Consider the following 19,467-nt stretch of genomic DNA (forward strand, 5'->3'; position numbering starts at 1 on the left):
AGGTCAGAAGACGCTGAGTTTCTCTCAACGGAAAAAAGTAAACCATTGCTGTCATCAGTTTGATGCGTTTCTACTTATTGCAATAATATGAAACAAATTATTTACTCTCTTTAACTCAATCTCTTGTTTGTATTTACTTTACCATAATGTAAACGATAACAGGGTCCCAAAGTGGATTTTTTTTCGTTTTGTGAAAGCACAATTATTAGGTTGAGTTTGATTTGCGCATGCGCACTAAATAAAATTCAAATTTGGCGGGCCGTATTTCTGCCATAGTCTGAACTGCTTCTCAGAGCGACAAGCAAGGTAAAACAACAACAAAAACAACAACATTAATAATCGTCTAGTAATGAGTTTAGTCGTTTTCTCATTGTACATTTAAACGAGGATTTATTTCACTGCCTGGACACAATTTTCAAACAACGTTAGTCCCCCTCTCACCCCCCGCAGCAGTAGTTTGTTCGGAAAAGAGGAACTAACCGCCGGCGGAGACCGACAGCAGCAGCTTATGGTAAGTTCTTTACTCTAATAAGACGAAAACACTCATTTTAATATACAGTCGGCATTTTTTGAAGCTTACATTCATTTGAGTTTTCCCCCAAACTTTTTAAGCAATTATTACGCGGTTATCTGCCGCGAATTCAACTTTAGCTGCTGTGCAATTAAGCTAGCGCAGCTAACCTACTGCGGTGAAGTTAGTTTAGGTTGGATATCTACAGACATTCAGCGTGGATCTATCGTGGGGTCTCTTAGACCGCGGTCAAGTGAGCCGACATCTGCGGAAGCGCGGTCACGCCAGCCGTCACTGACTTTTAGCATGCGCGTTTACATCATAGTTTACGGTACACACACCCAGCGAGCTGGAAAGACGGCATAAAGCGCTGATATCACCCATGTCACTGTTATACCCATTATAGAAATTACATGTACTGTACTCAGAAATAAATGAGAGTTATTGCATGCCCTGTATCGTTATTTGATGTACAAATGTATTCATTTGGATTGCATGTCTGTTCATTCCATAATAAACTACCAGAAATAACGTGTTTTGTCTGAAATATAATAATCAGACAGATTCTAAAAGTGAGATTCAACACTGACAAGAGTGTTTTGTGGGTTGTTGAGCATGACATGGAATGGAATCAAGCAGAAATGAAGAAACTCCAAGTAAAATCACATCTGGTCCTGTCAACTCTTTCTAAAGTTGCTTCATTTAAGGTGACACAAAACTTTCACTGGATTATTGTTGGTAATGATGTTCACTAATATCACAGCAAGTTTGATGAAAAATGACTGGAGAATATTAGAGATATTAAAGTTATAGAACATTTTGGGTCTCCTCATTCACAGACAGTGTGTAATATGTAAACCTTATAAAATGCTACTTCTTTCAAAGGTGACGCAAAACTTTCACTGGATTATTGTTGGGAATAATGTTCACTAACATCTCAGCAAGTTTGAAGAAATTTGACTGGAGAAAATTAAAGATATTAAAGTTATAAAACGTTTTGGGTCTCCTCATTCACAGGCAGTCAGTAATATGTAAACCTTACAAAATGCTACTTCTGTCAAAGGTGACGCAAAACTTTCACTGGATTATTGTTGGGAATAATGTTCACTAACATCACAGCAAGTTTGATGAAAAATGACTGGAGAATATTAGAGATATTAAAGTTATAGAACAATTTGGGTCTCCTCATTTACAGACACTGTGTAATATGTAAACCTTAAAAAATGCTACTTCTTTCAAAGGTGACGCAAAACTTTCACTGGATTATTGTTGGGAATAATGTTCAATAACATCACAGCAAGTTTGAAGAAATTTGACTGGAGAAAATTAAAGATATTGACATTATAGTACACCTAAGCATCCTGCCTTGACTGATAAAGTAAAACATGTGAACCATCCAAAATACCACTTTTTTCAAAGGTGACGCAAAAATTTCACTGGATTATGGTTGATAATGATGTTCGTGATCATCACAGCAAGTTTGAAGAAATTTGACTGTAGAAAAGTAAAGATATTAAAGTTATAAAACAATTTGGGCCTCCTCATTCTCAGGCAGTCAGTAATTTGTAAACTTTACAAAATGCTACTTCTGTCAAAGGTGACACAAAACTTCCACTGGATTATTGTTGGTAAGGATGTTCATGATCATTACAGCAAGTTTGAAGAAGAATGACTGCAGAATATTAGAGAAATTAAAGTTATAGTTCCCCTAAGCATCCTGCCTTTATAGTTAAATTAAAACATTTGAACCATCCAAAATACTCCTTCATCAAAAGGTGACACAAAATTTTCACTGGAATATTGTTGGTATTGATGTTCATGACCATCACAGCAAGTTTGAAGAAATTTGACTGTAGAAAAATACAGATATTGACATTGTATACCAATTCTGGCCTCCTCATTCATAGTCGGAGTATAACATGTTTATAAACCTCCATATTAGGTAAATACAGGGTATTATTTTGCAATAATTTTTCTTCAAACACTCCAGCCAAGGGTGAGAAAATACTTGTAAACAGTCTAATTTGGCTAAAAGACATGAAACAATTAAATATGTGTTAAGATTTCGTACAAATATCAGAGCAAAAGATTAAACAAATCTGTATTTGATAAAATATACGAGTAAAAATTCTCGATTAAACAAATATGTATGTGAAGAGAAGCCATCCTAAAATGTCTGATCTACTGAATCTGTTGAGCACCTCATTAAAGAACACCGGGTGAGGTGATCCACCTCTCTCAACTGTGACACTCTTTTATGATGTAGGAAATTTAACATGGCACTAAGTATGGGTTAAGACAGTGTTTTTCAACCTTTTTTGAGCCACGGCACACTTTAACCTTGACAAAAATCCCGCGGCAGAAATTCATGGTCTCTATTGATCGACAGCCCCCCCCCCCGCAATCTCACGTGCATTTTGTGATAATTGTGGCCAAAAAAGCAGGAAGTTGCGGCTGTTTTTTCTAAGAGATGAAATAAAAGTTAAATTAGAAAATTTAGAAACTGTTTGTCCGTTGAGGTTTCTAGACATTTCACGCGCACTCATTGTGCGCTGGGACACTGGCCCTTTAAGCCAATGCATCATGGGAGATGTAGTGTGAAAACTGCCGAAAAAGGGCAGAAAGACTCGCGTCTGTGAGCTTCATTGTTTTGTTCATGGTCTGACACCGGACTCTGTGGAAAGCTACACCGCTAAAGACGAGCTTTAGCTGGTATTTTTGTTGGAACTGAGAGAATTTATGAGCAGAATTAAGAACAAGGAAGTGAAGACTTTAACCACTTCTGATTGGTCAGACTGCTGACATGTGATTAAGCCTTCAACAATGATTGGCGGAGACAGGTAAAGGGGCGGGACTTTCCCGCAAACCGCTATAGCTGCAGGTAAATACCGTCATTCTTATCAAAATGTCTTTAATAGAATCAAATAAACACAAAGAAAAAGTAATTTTAAGATCTTTTATATTCCTCACTACTCAGTGTTTTATCAGGGCCTGTTTGGATGAACAAAGAGGTGATTTCCTGGAGATGGAAAATGTTTTTAGATCAGTTAATGATTAATGAGGGTAATTTCCCACGGCACACTTGACCATCTCCCACGGCACACTAGTGTGCCGCGGCACACTGGTTGAAAAACACTGGGTTAAGATCACAACTACATTTAGTGTGACATTTGACATTTCGGTTTTGAGCACGATTTTTCTTTGCTTTGAATACAACTCTTGCTTGACGTTAGCAAACTGTCAAAAATACGTCATGGGGTCATAGGCATATATATCGAGTCCCGAAGCACTGATAAAGAAAAGTGAGCATACACATTGAGGCATACTTTTTTAACTAAAACAAAATTAAACTTTTCAGAGTGATACGCCGGTTGTCCTAATTTGTGAATTGTTTTTATTTCTACGTCTGCAGAATGGGCTGGACAGTGATGCTCTGCAGATTGAAACCATGGCAATACTTGTCACTGGGAGAGAGGATCTTCTCCGTCCACCAACAGACATCAAGATGGGGATAGATGGAAAACAGGTTCTGTGTGAAATGCCCTCTGTTGCAACAGCTATGTTCTTTGAACTCATAGATGCACTCAACCTAAAATATCCCAAAAATCTGCAGTACACTCTGGAATTCATTCAAAAAGTCCTCATGGAGCTTGGTGGGGAAAAAAATGTCACCAAAAGTTTTCAGAATGAACAGCCAGCTTTAAGTCAGTGGTTGAATTCCACTTTATCCCTAGATGTTTACATTTGTGTTGATGCTTCTGAAAAAAGGTAAAAATTATTTTGATGTTTGTGTTTAGAGTTTAAACAGGAGCCCATGTTTGGGGGATACTAGCATTACTGTACTAAAAACCTGGAAAGTCATTGTATTTTTTGTTTAGTGTTTGTTTTGGTCAAACTCAAAAAAAGGACCTTGACAGTTACAGACACACTTTTGTGTCTGTTGAAATATTGTTTAAAATGTCAAAAATATTTTAAATGGAAAAGGAAACATGTGCAGATTTTGTTTTAGGTACACGTTCTTAATCTCAGTCCATTTTGGGAAAACTGCCGAGTTCAGCGTTAAAAAATATTACTTAAAACATTAATTTTTCTTAATTTAGTTCTCTAAAGCAGACAGACATTGTATACAGATGTGTTCATGGAACAATAAATATTGTTTACATGAAGAAATGTGTTCTGACTCTGTACATCAAAATATAATTCTATAGCTTAATTCAGTTACCGGTAATTAGATTGTGAACCTGACATTTTTATCTGAGACAACTTTCAAAAGTACATAACTCAAAGGTTAAAAAATGGATGATATCAAGTCTTTTTTTCAGGTTAGATATAGTAGAACATTTCCATTGAGTAAAAAACAGAACTTATTTAGTTTGATTTAGAAAAACTCAAGTTAATGGCTTTTCTTCACCTCACAGAATCAGTTTAACTGAAATAAAAAAAAAAGAGGTTAGGCTAAATTATTTATTTACATTGAGACATGCATATATATTAGCTGTGACAGATTACTTCAATTTTTTGAAGTTAAACCACTGTTATATTTTCTTTCAGTGTGGTTTGCTGTGATCTTAGCAGCTCCAGACCTTCCACAGCCTACTGGGGCCTGTTTCAGAAAGGAGGTTCGACCAACTCTGAGGTTGAACTTGAACTCTGAGTTGGTCAATCGGGAGATTAACAACTCTGAGTTTTCTGTTTCAGAGAAGCTGATCAGAGTTAGATCAATCAACTCTGAGTGGACTGATTCGGAGGTGAGCGTGAGCACCGCGACTATAAGAAGCCATTATCAATGGAGCGCAGATATCACGAGTCACCATGGCAACCGTGAAAAAAAGAGGTCTGCGTATTTTTCGCCAGCTGAACTTGACGTGCTGCTGCAGAGTTACAGTCAATATGAGCACATATTCCGGAAGAAAAGCAACACCGCTGCATCTGCAAAACAGAGACAGTTAGCGTGGAAAAACATAGCTGCTCAAGTTAATGCCTAAGTTTGTATTTAAATCATTGTTATAAAATATTGGCTGTAATAACTTTTTAAATAGCGTAAGGAGTGAAATAAAAAATGGCGATATTAAGGTGTACTTTTGAAGTGTTATTCCTGGTGTAAATGCATGAAATGCTGCATAGTGTACAGAACCAATCTGGCGGAAAATGCATTTAACGTCGGTAATGTTTGGAGGACTTTCTTGTTAACCTTCCCCTCTTGCAAACGTTGGTCAGTTTAATATTAATACATGCAACTGTGTTTTTAAAAGTGAACTTTTGTCTACTGTTGAACCTTTCGCTGCGCGAAGGCTTCTCCTTTCTTTTCTCTCTTCTTTCCGGCAGTGGTCAGAAGCGCAGGGGAGATTTCCTTCAGGGCCGAAGGGAAATCTCCTTCGGGGTTCACTTCCCGTTGGAAACCCTCAACCTCCAGAGCGGATTAAGAATGACTCCAAAACAGTTATTCTGGGAATGACACCTCTTTATTTAACTAAGTGCTCCGTCCTCCGAACACACAATATATTCCACGCACACACCTCTGCTCCGTGCTCACCCCCCCCCCCCCCCCCCATCTGCACCTGCAATCGCCCCTCCCCTTGTCTCTCGTGGATCGCACCCCGCTCAGCACACACACGCTGCAACACTACCCTTGTATTGATCAAGTGGTATAGGTTTATACGGGATTAAGAAAGTAAGCAGTGCTAGAAAATTGTGTTTCCAAGAAGTAATTGTTACATTAATTTAATTCAATGTCCCTGATTTCATTTTCATGTAGATGCAATCCTGCAGGAATTAAAAGAACATGGCAGCAGCTGAAAGTGAAAAAAAAAATCGAGTCTTCTCAAAATCCTCGTAAATATAATTCTCTATGAATTAATGCAGCCTCCTCGTCTATTGGGTCCTCCAAAAAAGAACAAGCCATTCTTGTCACTTAGACCGTCTCTGTGTGACGGACATGTGGGCAATGAAGGTTAAAGCGAAAAATACCGCTTCGTCTTTAAAAAGGGGAGGGGACCGGCAGAAACTTTGAGTTTGGAGAATAAAACCTGCTCCCGACCAGGTTAGGTTCACAGCATAAGTAACCATGGATACTGACTCCGAGTATAAGTTACCTCTCTTTCAGAAACGGTTTTGACTTACAACAAACTTTTGACTTTAACAAACCTCCCATTCTGAAACGGAAAACCCAGGGTTTCCCTGATTTCAGGGTTAATGCACTCAGAGTTTACACTTAACCTCCTTTCTGAAACAGGCCCCTGGTCTGGCCCCACATGCCCAAAAACAACAAACACAACAACAGCAGCACAAACCAAAAAAAAACAGAAATCCTGACATTTAAACGTCATTTTATCTGTTTTATTTGAATTTGGTCATTAGGTGGGTGGGACATTTGTAATCTGTTTGTAGTCTGTTGCCTGTTTTTAAATCAAAAGAAAAGCAATGTTGTAACTGTACACCCTATTAAAATAATTTTATGTACACAGTTGGTGTACACAAAATTATTGATCAGGCCCAGCACAGAACAAGAACACAATCTGAATTTCTGTTTAGGTTTTGTTTGTTTCATCGCATTTCTTTTTTTCCGCTCCTCCACAGTTCCGTTGACGGAATATACTTCCCTACACAACACGTACAAAATTACTGGTTCAGCAGCTGTGGGACAATCACAGAGACTGGGATGATCCAACTTCCACAAGATCTTCTGACAGCTTGGTACAGGTGGGAGGCAGAGGCACGGTTCATGCATGTTATTTCATTGCTCCTTCAAAAGTAGCAACTGTCCATGCCTCGGTCGGAGCTGTGTAGAGCAGTGATAAGTGCACACTTAGCAAGACCTCCGAAAAACGAGATCCCTCTTGACATTCGTTATGTTGTGCTGTGGAGCGATTCAACCACTGGCTTCACCTGGCTCTAGGGCTGCACGATATGAGGAAAACTTGCGATATGCGATATAAGTGATCAATATTGCGATAACAATATAATTTTCGGTAAATAAACAAATAGCAAAACAACCAAAAGCATCATTGCCATTTCACTGCAACAGTTTAAAATGTATACTCCAAATGACCCTCGGCGAGGTAGGATGCAAACATCTAACATAAAAGGGTCCATCCAATTGGTCAAATGCATAAATGGATTTATTTGATTCGTTAAATGCTTCAAGCTGCCATAAGATTGTTTTAGCATATTTAAGGTAACCATTTATTGCGATTTGTGATGACTTTTGCGATATGCATATTGCACAGCTTGATATCGCGATAAAGATAAATTTGCAGTATATTGTGCAGGCCTACCTGGCTCCATTCAGAACCGTGTCGGTTTAAAGATTTTGCAGGGTGGCAGAAATACAGGAACTCACTGACCTGAAAGCTTGGCGCTACATCGACCTTCAACATAATCCAGCTGACGATCTTGTGCATAAATAGTTATGCACACCTGTGTGTCTCAGTTTTGGACCTTATTTGAATGGATGTGGACAGATTCAAATCAATCTGCATTCAACTGTGGAAACTGCATTCAGGCTTCAGTGTGTTCTTACCGAAGACACCCCAGAAAGACACCAACTCGCCTGAACTTGTCCTCTACCTTGTATTTCCTCTTTTTTATATTCATTTGCTAGAATATGATCCATCCATCCATGCTTTTCGGGGTCACTGGGCCGTCTGTGTAAATCACGTACTGTTGGGCGAAGGCGGAGTACACCTGGACAGGTCGCCAGTCTGTCGCAAGGCCGATTGATAAATGAATGAATAAAAAACATCAACTTTTTAAAAATATAGATTTGAGCTATCCTAATGAAGTGATAAATCCAAAGTTTGGAAAATTACCATAATGTTCATTATTATATCATAATACCATTCATCACATTTATTCACATTTTCCAATCATTTATCTCTGCTGTCATGAGGTCGATCAATAATTTTGTAAAAAAATTGTAAACGCATTAATTTTATTAATGCACTTTTTCTGCTGCTGGCATGTCCGTGTAAATCCACGCACTGACATTCTGGGTTTTTTTTCTTTAGTTTTTTTTTTCTTCTGTAATCTTTGCCTAAAAATGACAAAGTTTAGAGAAAGTTCACTCAGCATCAATGTGAAGAATTTGACACATTTTGAAAATCAACAGTTTTTGCCCAAAACATTCTAAGATGCGTTGATTTGAATGTCAACACAGAGAGGAGACATGTAGTGATGTCACATAGGTTGCTTGGCAACGAGAACAGTTCATATAAAAAAACTGCAGTTGGAGATTCAGAATCACTTGCAACTTTGTGCGATTGAGTCGGGTTGTACGATTTAGAAGTTGTAAAGAAAGGTTTTTATCATCGAACTACTGAAGAAAATGGAGAAAGAAATGAATAAGAAGCATGACCCTGAGGCGGATATGAAACATTATCCTGGTTAGCGACAGTTTTGTAGAATGTTTTGCTGCAATATGTGGCGGCACTTTAAGAACTGAATCATTTTTTTATTTGTTTTCAGAGATGATTTCTTTAATCTGCAATTGTTCTATTATATTATCGATTCCAAAGATGTTTGACAGAGTTGTTACAAAAACATTTACCAGTTATTAAATTTTCCATACCAAGTTTTAATTTACTTAAATTTGATCTATTAAAAATATTCCTATATTTTATATTAAAACAAAAAGGTTAAATTCAATTTCTTTCTAAAATATTCCTTGAGAAAATGTGATTTCCGTTGTATTTAAATGTACTTTACTAACGTGAACAAAGTTCTGCAGAAACATGAGTTTGATGTGTGTAGGTTAGGGCTTGATGGAGTGGAGCTTTGTTAACAGATTATTACTGTATAGAAGAGGAGGATTTTTCCTTTTTAACAGCTTAAAGTTTAAAGAAAGTTTACTGAGCATTAATATGAAGAAGTGACATATTGTTAAAAACCAGCAGTTTTTATACGTCAGTTATTGATGTCACATTGGTTGTTTAGCAACGCATATAAAAAACTTCAGTTGGAGATTAAAAGTCACTTGCAACTTTGTGCTCATTGAGTCAAGTTGTACGATTCAGAAGTTGTAAATAAAGGTTTTTATCATCGAACTACTGAAGATGTCGAAGATTCATGAACTAAAATGTTAGAAAATATATGAATTCCAAATGATTTTTCCCTTTAACTGTGATTTTTGTTTGACTGTTTTTTGTTTCTTGAAGATGAGGAAAAAACAAGCAGCAGCCGGTCTAAAAGAGTCCCGTCTAAAGAGGGTGGCAGGACCAAAGCGCTGAAAAGAAAGGCCTGCTCTGATGATGATGATGGAGAAACCAAAAAGAGGAAGGTTGAACCATCTGAGCCTGCAGAGCCCATGAAGCCCACCAGATTAAAGACGATGAAGAATAAGAAAGACTTTCTGAAGAAACTGAAGAAGATCATCGAAAAGAGAACTTCTCTCAGTCGAACCAACACCTCCTCGGTCAAGACCAGCGAAGGTCGGTTCTTTATTTTTACTAAATAGTAGTTTATTAGTAAAATTTGATTTTAGTTTTTAGAAAAAAGTTCCTTCCATCACACCTGAACTAACATTTCTGTCTTCAGATGACTTTGAAGCTAAATACGAGCAGATGGAGCAGTTGGGTGAAGGCGGCTTTGGATGTGTTTTTGGCGGCTTCCGCAGATCAGACAACCTGCAGGTCAGTGTTTGTCATGCAGCTGCAGTGAACGAGCTTCAGGCTTTCATTGGAAAACACATTGAAAACATGGATGGTTTTGCTTCATCTGGTCCGTGTTAGTTGAAGGTTTAATCTGAAATGTCTGAGTTTGTCGGATGTTTCACCTTCAGATTTTCTGACCACATGTGTTTGTGTCTTGCAGGTGGCCATCAAACGCATCGGAAAAGGCTTCGATCTAAATACAGAGGTGGTGAGTGGGAGTCATGCAGCGCTGCAGAAGTCATGATGAAGATCTCTGCTCTGAATGTGTTCCTTTGCAGTTCTCCTCTTCATCCTCTCTTTGTGGTGATTCCGCAGGATGAACACGGACAGTTCATTTGCGCGGAGGTGGCCGTCATGCAGAAGCTGAAAGACCCACAGCTACAGTCTCCAGATAAAGCCTCCCCCGTGGTTCTGCTGGACTGGTACGATCTGAAGGAGGAGATCGTCCTTGTAATGGAGAGACCGATCCCAGCCACAGACGTGAAAGTGTACCTGAAGAACAGAGGAGGCATAGCAGAGGAAGATGAAGTTAAGGTAGGCTTGTGTTCACATTCTCTATTTGTTCCAGATGTTCTCCTTCTACTCCTGAAGAAACTTCCTGAAGTTCTGATCTTTGACTGAAATCTGGCTGAACATGTTAGTTCACTGTTTGATGCAAACAGGCTGAGAAGTTTGCAAAGATTAGAACTAAGAGAAAAACAGACCCTGTCCTCCTGAGAAGCAGCTCTAGAAGTTGTCCCTCCTTTTCCTCATTGGGTTTTTGTAATGTCTTCCAGATCATCATGAAACAGCTGATCCACACAGCTGTGGATCTTGAGGAGAGGCACATCTTCCATCGGGACATCAAAATTCAAAATGTCCTGATTGAGACGAGCTCCAGTGTCCCGCGTGCTCGCCTCATCGACTTTGGACTGAGCTGTTTCACCAAGGAGACCTCCGTGTTCACAGACTTTGCAGGTAACAGATCAGCATCTGCCATAAAGGAAACCACTGAGGAGCATCAACTGACCTGAAGCTGCTGTTTTTCAGGCACATTGAGTATTGCTGCCCCAGAGTCTATGTTTGGCTCCGGCTACAGAGCAGAACCAACCACAGTGTGGCAGCTTGGAGTGGTTGGGAATGAGGCTTTACATGGAGTGGGCTTCAACACCAGAAAGTTTGCAATGAATAAGCTGAAGATAAGGGAAGACCTGTCCCCGGGTAAGAAAACTCTGTCCAGAAGTTCTTTCAGCTCTTGGATTACTGTAGCTCTCACCTTCACCAGTATTCATCCTCTTTTTTTCAGACTGCCAGTGTTTTTTGAAATCGTGTCTGAGGTCTTACCCTTCATTCAGGCCCAAGCTGAAGGAGCTGCTGCAGCATCCATGGCTGATATAATCTCACACACACACACATGCACACACACACGCACGCACACACACACACACACACACACACACACACACACATGCATCCACAACATAACAGTAACATCTTAACAGAGCTGGACGATGTGAACAAAATATCAACTCTCTGTGTTTTTGTCATTTATTCCAGCAGCTCTGCCAGCAAACCTAAAGAAACATCTTCATCAGGAAACCAAACAAGAGAACTTCAAAAGAAGGCGGGGTCACATTTAGATGAGGTAAGAAATCCTCAGCACTACAAACCATCACTTCCTTAACTCTCTGCTGTCTTTGATATTAATATTCTGGATCAATGAACTGTGTTGTTGTCATCTGTAGATTCCACTAGTGCTGCCACAAAACCACAAGAAGAAGAAAACGAATAAAAAAACAAAAACAAACCGCAAGACACATCTTCAGCTGGGGACCAAACCAAAAAGCATCATGAGAGGGCGGGGTCACATTTGGATGAGGTAAGAAATCTACGACACAACAAAACCCAAAATGGTCCAAAGACCAAAACGGTTGGAGCATTTGGACAAAATTCCCTCCTTATTTATTAGTAAAATCTGATTTTATTTTTTAGATCAAGTAACAGAATATTTCTGTGTTTCTATGTCCAGATGAGTCTGAGGTACTTAAATGTAGTTACTTAAGTTACTTCTCTTCTTTAAGTTTTTATAATCATTTCTCTTTTATTTGTGTTTGTTTATGTGTATTTAATTATTTAATTATTTTATTACATGTGTGGGGATTGGTGTTTTGTGTTCATGTTTGTGTTCATGTACAGCACCTTGAGCTGTTTTTACATGGAAGGTGCTATAGAAATGAAATCAACTTAAATTTATGCAAAGACACAGAGACAAATCACTCCATCTTACATTTTACTCCAAAATACTTGATCCTGTAGCCTGATCTCTATCAGCATGCATACAGGCAGTTTGTGCTGCATCGATGGCCTCCTCAGTGGATGTAGATTCATTTCATCCATTACAACTTTCAGTCCATCATGCAGATGAAGTCTTAGGCTACGTTCACACTGCAGGCTGAAACGACCCAATTCCGAATTTTTTGCCCCTAAGTGGCCCAATTCCGATCTTTTCATGACAGTCTGAATGACACAGATCCGATCTTTTCAATTGCGACCCAGGCCCCGTGGGTTTGCCGTCCTGAATCCGAATTGTAGCCGTTCTTTTCAATTGCGACCGCCGTCTGACCGGCCAGGCGACTTGATTCCGAACTGTACGTCATCGACACGCAACAAACGTCATCATTTTGCGTTGAAGTAGGCGGGAACGAGAACGTAAACATCAACCATGGTGGACGATGCTGCTGAGATCAGTCAGTGGAAGGGAAGCGAGATCCCCGATTGGATTAATATTTGGGCTGATCGCTCTTTTCAGGCCAAACTCCAGGGCTCTTATTGCAACTGGGCGGTTTTTGAAAAATTTTCCAGATAAATGGCAGAGCGTGGTGATGAACCTTTACAGCTATAACTTTTTTTTCTTTCTCCCCTTCCGACCGTCACCGTGCTCAGAAGCGCAGGGGACCCGGGCGATCCTCCTCCTCCTCCCTGTTCTGATCCTTAGATTCTCCAGAACGGGTTGATAAAGAGTCCATAGCATTTACTTTGGGGGAAACCTTCTTTTATTACCGTCCTCCGTAACACACAACATGAATGCGCGCCCACACTGCCCCCCCCCCCCTATTCTCTATCGCGGCACGCGCTTGCACACACACACGGGGCGCGCGGGCCCAACACATACACATTTCCATTCCACAACAGTGACGATCCCGACTCCATTGCCTTCTTAAAATGAGAAAATTTGTAATTGTGCTGCTCCTTCGTGAAAATAAATTTAATATTATAAAAGAGCTCCGCATTTGACAAAACTGTTGTTGACATCTGCTCCGCAAACAAGTGACGTCGTTCACCGTTGAGTATTCTTCTGGCTTCTGCGCATGCGGGTCTCGTTTGGGTCGTGTCACGGTCACACTGGAGATCACAAAAGTTCGATTTACTTGGAAATGTGAACGGTCTAGCAAACAATTCGGATTTTTTCAAAAAATCCGAATTGAGCATTAAGCCCTGCAGTGTGAACGTAGCCTTACTCCAACAAAGCAAAAATGAACGCACAACTCATGGATGTCAGCATCTTGTGGGACTTGTAAAGCCTAAAGTAGCCACTAACTTACAAAAACCTGATGAAGGAAAAACATTAGCAGACTTTATCGTAAGGATAATAAACCAGAAGGAGGTGTCCAGTGCAAATTGACTGCAATCTGACTCTTTATCTCCACAGGAAACCACATCAGTGAAACCAGGCGACTGGGTGTTCATCAAAGAGGAAGAACTGGGCCAGCCCATGGTGGGAAGGACCATACCAAGTCCTTCTAACCACACCCACAGCTAAAGACGGACATGTCGCCATGGTGACCCCTAAAGGAATCAGCCTCAAGACAAAGAAGAGTTTATGTCATCAATACAGAGTAAGCAAAAGAACTCCCATCCCAGATTTCAAGAACTTCTTGCAGTCGTTGAACAAAATGTTTTCTGTCTTCCAGGTCCCCAGATGCTGGGGGGATTCCTTCTGCAGCTCCTTCAACCCCTCAGCCATCGGTGGAAGGGCCATCTCTCTTTGAATTGCCTTTCCAGAGGGTTCTTCCTGAATTGGCCTCACAGGGAGTTTTACCTCGTCTTCATTGAGAGCTTGGGTTGGGGGGCGGAGCGTGCACAACCACACTGGGGTTCTAATTACAATTGGGCAGCAGAAGTAAAGAGTACCCATCACATGTATTAATAGATCAATTTAGACTCCTTAAATTAGAAAATTAACTTTATTTTATCTAATATATTTTACTTAATTAACAGATTATAAACAGTGGCTAATTCTAGTTTTCTAATGCTAGTTTCTGCACATATATTGCTAATTTGTGGGCAGAAATTGCTCATTTGTAATCACAAAAGTCCAATTTGTGCACACAAAATGCTAATTAATATTCACAAAATCCTACCTTTGTGCAGAAAAGACTGATTTGTGTACACAAAATTGTAAATTTTCCTAACAAAATACTAAATTGCATTTACAAATGCTCATTTATAAGGAGAAAATCTAATTTATGTGCATAAAATACTAATTTGTGTAACAGAATTTTAATTTGTCTCAACAAAATACTAAACTGTGTTTACAAAATTCTCATTTATGAGGACAAAATCTAATTTATAAGCATTAAATACCAATTTGTGTTATTAAAAACACTAACTTGTTGCCAACTAAACAACCTAAAGTGTCTCTGATTAAAACTAAATGACGAGAACCAAACCAAATTGCCGTAAAATTGTACATCTTTGCTTCTGTTTTTTTAACCATCAGGAATTTCTGTAGTAAATAAAAATGGGACTTTTTACTTCTTACTTGTGAGTCTGTCTCTTTCTGTCAGGTTTAATATTGTCATTTTGATCAAGAATAAAATACTTCTGCTCAGTAACAAATGATGGAACTGGCTGTGTATCTGTGATAGAAAAACATGAGTTTCAGCATTTTGAAAAGATGTCAAAGGTTTTGGTTCCATCAGCACAGATGGTTGGATTGTAGCTTTTATAGCTCCAACAAGCTGCATTTGTTACATTTAAAGCTAATTTTAGATAGAAAGACAGATATTGATGTTGTTTTTATTTGTTAATAAATGGAAAAATCCATTCTAGATTCAGAGGGAGCTGATGTTAAATATGATCAATGTGTCCTAGATCAGGTAAATGAACATTTCTATGCTGCTGCTTTTCATGGAGCTGCAGTCAAACATACACTAGTTTAGAACCATCACACCTCTGGAACAAGTAGGACTGACTTCACTTTAGTGGAATTCAGATAAAGTTGAGTATTTTTGGTTTGAATCTTCAACAAAAATGATGTAAACTCAACACTTGAAATAATTTCAAACAAAATAAAGAGAAACTTAAAAGAAGTAGACAACAAAAAGACCTCTGACAAAGAAAAGTGGAACCCTAACTCCTAAAAGTTGTCCATCTACTCATCTGGGGAGTGGAACCAGCGACTACATGTAAACCATAGGTTATGAAAAAAATTGAGTTAAAGAAATTATAAATATATATATTATTATATAAAAATATACATGATTAAATAAATATCTTTTTCAAAAAAAGCTAAAAGAAAGGGAATTTAATAGTAAAAAAGAAGAAAATAACAGGTTGCTCATATAATGAAAAAAAAGTAAGATTTATGGGCAAAAAAATGAGAAAAAGCAAAATAGTTCACTTTAAAATGAAGTAAGAAATCTACAGACTGAAAAATAACAAAAAAAGAGGAAAGGAAACCCTGTCAGGTCCTCAGCTCACTGGAGCACAGACTTGACAGCTGATGGTGCCAAATGAAAGCCCAGCAGGGTGGATCAGAGATGGACTGCAGGCAGTGGTGAGGACTCCAACATCAGCTGATCCAGAGCGCAGCAGCTGGAACCTGGAGAGGAAGAGCCATGAGTGGATTCATGGAGTCACAAAACATCAATTCAGCTAAAACCGGATAGATTGCAAGGTGACAACAGCTGATCGTGTAAACAATGCAGCCCCAGATCATTTCAGACGCAGAAATGGTGGAAAAGTGTCCAGAAAAAGAGCAGCAGGTATGCCTCTAGTCCAGTGTTTTTCAACCTTTTTTGAGCCACGGCACACTTTAACCTTGACAAAAATCCCGCGGCACACCAGCATCCAAAAAAATAAAAAAAATAAGCAGAAATTCATGGTCTCTATTGATCGACAGCCCCCCCCCCCCCCCCCCCCCGCAATCTCACGTGCATTTTGTGATAATTGTGGCCAAAAAAGCAGGAAGTTGCGGCTGTTTTTTCTAAGAGATGAAATAAAAGTTAAATTAGAAAATTTAGAAACTGTTTGTTTGTCCGTTGAGGTTTCTAGACATTTCACGCGCACTCATTGTGCGCTGGGACACTGGCCCTTTAAGCCAATGCATCATGGGAGATGTAGTGTGAAAACTGCCGAAAAAGGGCAGAAAGACTCGCGTCTGTGAGCTTCATTGTTTTGTTCATGGTCTGACACCGGACTCTGTGGAAAGCTACACCGCTAAAGACGAGCTTTAGCTGGTATTTTTGTTGGAACAGAGAATTTATGAGCAGAATTAAGAACAAGGAAGTGAAGACTTTAACCACTTCTGATTGGTCAGACTGCTGACATGTGATTAAGCCTTCAACAATGATTGGCGGAGACAGGTAAAGGGGCGGGACTTTCCCGCAAACCGCTATAGCTGCAGGTAAATACCGTCATTCTTATCAAAATGTCTTTAATAGAATCAAATAAACACAAAGAAAAAGTAATTTTAAGATCTTTTATATTCCTCACTACTCAGTGTTTTATCAGGGCCTGTTTGGATGAACAAAGAGGTGATTTCCTGGAGATGGAAAATGTTTTTAGATCAGTGAATGATTAATGAGGGTAATTTCCCACGGCACACTTGACCATCTCCCACGGCACACTAGTGTGCCGCGGCACACTGGTTGAAAAACACTGCTCTAGTCGACTACATATCCCATATTGCAGCGCTTCAGCTACCCAGCAAAATAATTCACTACATATCCCATAATGCAGCGCTTAAGCTCCCTGACGACATGTAAAAGTGTCATCATTTCACTACATATCCCATAATGCAGCGCGTCGGTTGCCTTGGTAAATACGTAGCTGTGTCCACGCAGGACATTTGGATTGCTGCTGAGTTTCTTTTGCTATCTCGCAGGACAGCTGCGGTGACACTTCTAGAGACTGGAGATGTATTAACTGATGCAAGGTCGGGACAAAATGCAACCTGGGAAAAGTGTGCTGCATCACAGGAAGGGAGGGAAATTCTGGAGCCATGTGGTGTAGGAGGAGGTCACTGGACTTCTTGGGTGGACAGTGATAGGACATGGGGGATCCACGAGGGACAGAACCAAAAATGGATGGCGACAGCTCCATCTCAGAAACCCCATCCAATACAACAGCCATGAGAGATTGGGGCTGCACCTGGCTTAATTTGCTTCCAGATGCCATCATATCTGGATCTGGCAGTGGTCCTACACGAGAGAAACACAAGATTATTGGTCACACAAAAGAAAAGAGATGAGTGCATAACTACAATTAAATTGTATTCATTATACCTGCAGTAACCATAAATTGATTAGTCATTACATAAAAAAAAACTTAACTTGCTCTCACAAAGCAACAAAAAGTTAAATTATTCACCTGTATATGCCTTGTACAGTGTGGACCTCAGACCGTCCCTGCCAACGGTTTTGGGCTTTTGCACCACCAGCTCACTTACAGGTTCAGGATGGATTCCCTTACAAGTAAAAGGCAAAAAGCAATTAGTCTGTAGTCACTACTGGGGGTGTTTTTATAATAATTTACAGTTGTTATGGATACACATCAGTTCTTGAATCATAATGATAATTTGATCACAAACCCACCTGTGTTCTTGGTCTGTGCCATCTTTGCAAGCCACTTGTGCAGGCCAGGGGGGGTGGAACTGCCTGCAGACCCAGCTGTGAATAATGTGCGGTCTGGTACAAAATGGCAACTAGATGATTGCAGAATCCTTTACCAGCCGCACAACTGCAGGAGAAAGCCTTCAGGTTGGCACTTTCTGCATCCAGTGATATCTAGACCCAATAAAATTAAATAGGTTAAAATTAAATAGGTTACAATTAAATAGGTTACAATTAAGTAGTCCTTATGTTGCTATGTCAATGTTCATTATAACATGAAACTATAACTTTCAGTAGGGTGACCAGATTTGAGTTTGTGAGAGATTTCATCGAGAGTAATTGGTGTGCAGAGCTGCATACATGAAGCAAATATGATCACATTTCATCTATGTTCAATGTTATTTTATTATATAGGGATCAAAAAAGAGGACATGTCCAGGAAAAAGAGGACTTCTGGTCACCTTACTTTCAGTAAAATAATAGTAAGTGAAGAAAGTGCCGCAACCGCAGCAAGAACAAGAACAAACACGCCAGAACGGGCAACTTTTGCCAACCGGCATACTGTCTTTTATAGTCAAATCTCCAGTTTGTGAGGCTCCTCACTCTTTCTCATTGACCTGAAGCATCTACCTCTCACTACCACCTGTCCCTGGAGTATATTTGATACTACAACAAAACATTATGTGTTATCTCACATAGAAAAAATACACAATTTTACAATACAATGTCAGTAATATTTCATATTAACATAGTAAGTACAGCTTCACCAAATTACTGGTTGTTATGTTAATCTCATGCATTTGCACTTATACACACAAAATATTCACTGCCATGTGTTACCTTATATTACAAATTCACAACACCTAAGAGATTTACAGTTGACGTACAGATTTTACCGGTGATGATGCGGCTATGGCTAAGCTAGCTAAAGCTTACCTTGGTAATTGTGGATAAACTCTTCATGGAAGAATTTATACCCCTTGTCCAATTTGCTCCCTTTAGTGGACGAATGCATCTCCACACTCTTCACCACATCGGCGCTGGTGAACTTCGGAAGACAACTCAGGCTCGTCGAAAACACTAGTCTAGCTGCCATTTCTCCGCCAACAAAGCACAAACCGGAACTGGTTTTACACGTTGATGACGTATTTCCGGTTTTTGCGAAAAAGGTCTATGCCCAAGAGAAAATGTTGATTCTGAAAATAGCCTTTAATCCTTGTGCTATCCTAGGCACTTTACTTTACCATTGGGAGTTGGGTCATCTAGACCCACTAGACAGTGTGTTGAACCTTTTTTCATCAATGATTTTTGAACCTCACTGGTGTCCACTTGCACTTAGGCCATGATGAAGCTGGTCAGTGCCGCCCCAACAGAGACTGGATGTGATGCGAAGTGCATTAACGTGTTCTCATGGTAGGGAGAACACGTTAATGTA

The 19,467-nt window shown here is 39.5% G+C and overlaps 1 protein-coding gene and 1 long non-coding RNA gene across 5 annotated transcripts; one reads left to right on the forward strand and one right to left on the reverse strand.

The window, feature by feature from the left end:
* Positions 1-243: 243 nt before the first annotated feature.
* On the forward strand, positions 244-14,958 carry LOC101162965 (serine/threonine-protein kinase pim-2-like). Of its 4 annotated transcripts, none has more exons than XM_023958758.1 (14): positions 244-306; positions 451-511; positions 3,924-4,037; positions 7,088-7,210; positions 9,664-9,936; positions 10,043-10,137; positions 10,319-10,366; positions 10,474-10,692; positions 10,935-11,115; positions 11,188-11,358; positions 11,444-11,782; positions 11,883-12,016; positions 13,847-14,033; positions 14,109-14,958. In XM_023958758.1, the coding sequence occupies exons 5-11, from the start codon at positions 9,813-9,815 to the stop codon at positions 11,533-11,535; spliced, it is 930 nt and encodes a 309-aa protein (XP_023814526.1). In that variant the 5' UTR covers positions 244-306; positions 451-511; positions 3,924-4,037; positions 7,088-7,210; positions 9,664-9,812; the 3' UTR covers positions 11,536-11,782; positions 11,883-12,016; positions 13,847-14,033; positions 14,109-14,958. The 4 variants fall into 4 exon arrangements, with proteins under 4 accessions (XP_023814526.1, XP_023814527.1, XP_023814528.1 ...); XM_023958759.1 differs by having other exon boundaries at positions 273-306; positions 454-511; XM_023958760.1 differs by lacking the exons at positions 244-306; positions 451-511; positions 3,924-4,037 and adding an exon at positions 6,827-6,868.
* An 802-nt stretch (positions 14,959-15,760) lies between these two features.
* LOC110015650 lies at positions 15,761-17,829 on the reverse strand. Its single transcript, XR_002873890.1, has 3 exons — positions 17,791-17,829; positions 17,375-17,621; positions 15,761-16,021 (listed from the first exon to the last, which is right to left on the reverse strand). It is a non-coding gene; the product is annotated as an uncharacterized LOC110015650 (long non-coding RNA).
* Positions 17,830-19,467: the final 1,638 nt, after the last annotated feature.

The sequence above is a fragment of the Oryzias latipes genome, chromosome 9 (assembly GCF_002234675.1).
Source record: "Oryzias latipes chromosome 9, ASM223467v1".
Classification (NCBI taxonomy): Eukaryota; Metazoa; Chordata; class Actinopteri; order Beloniformes; family Adrianichthyidae; genus Oryzias; species Oryzias latipes.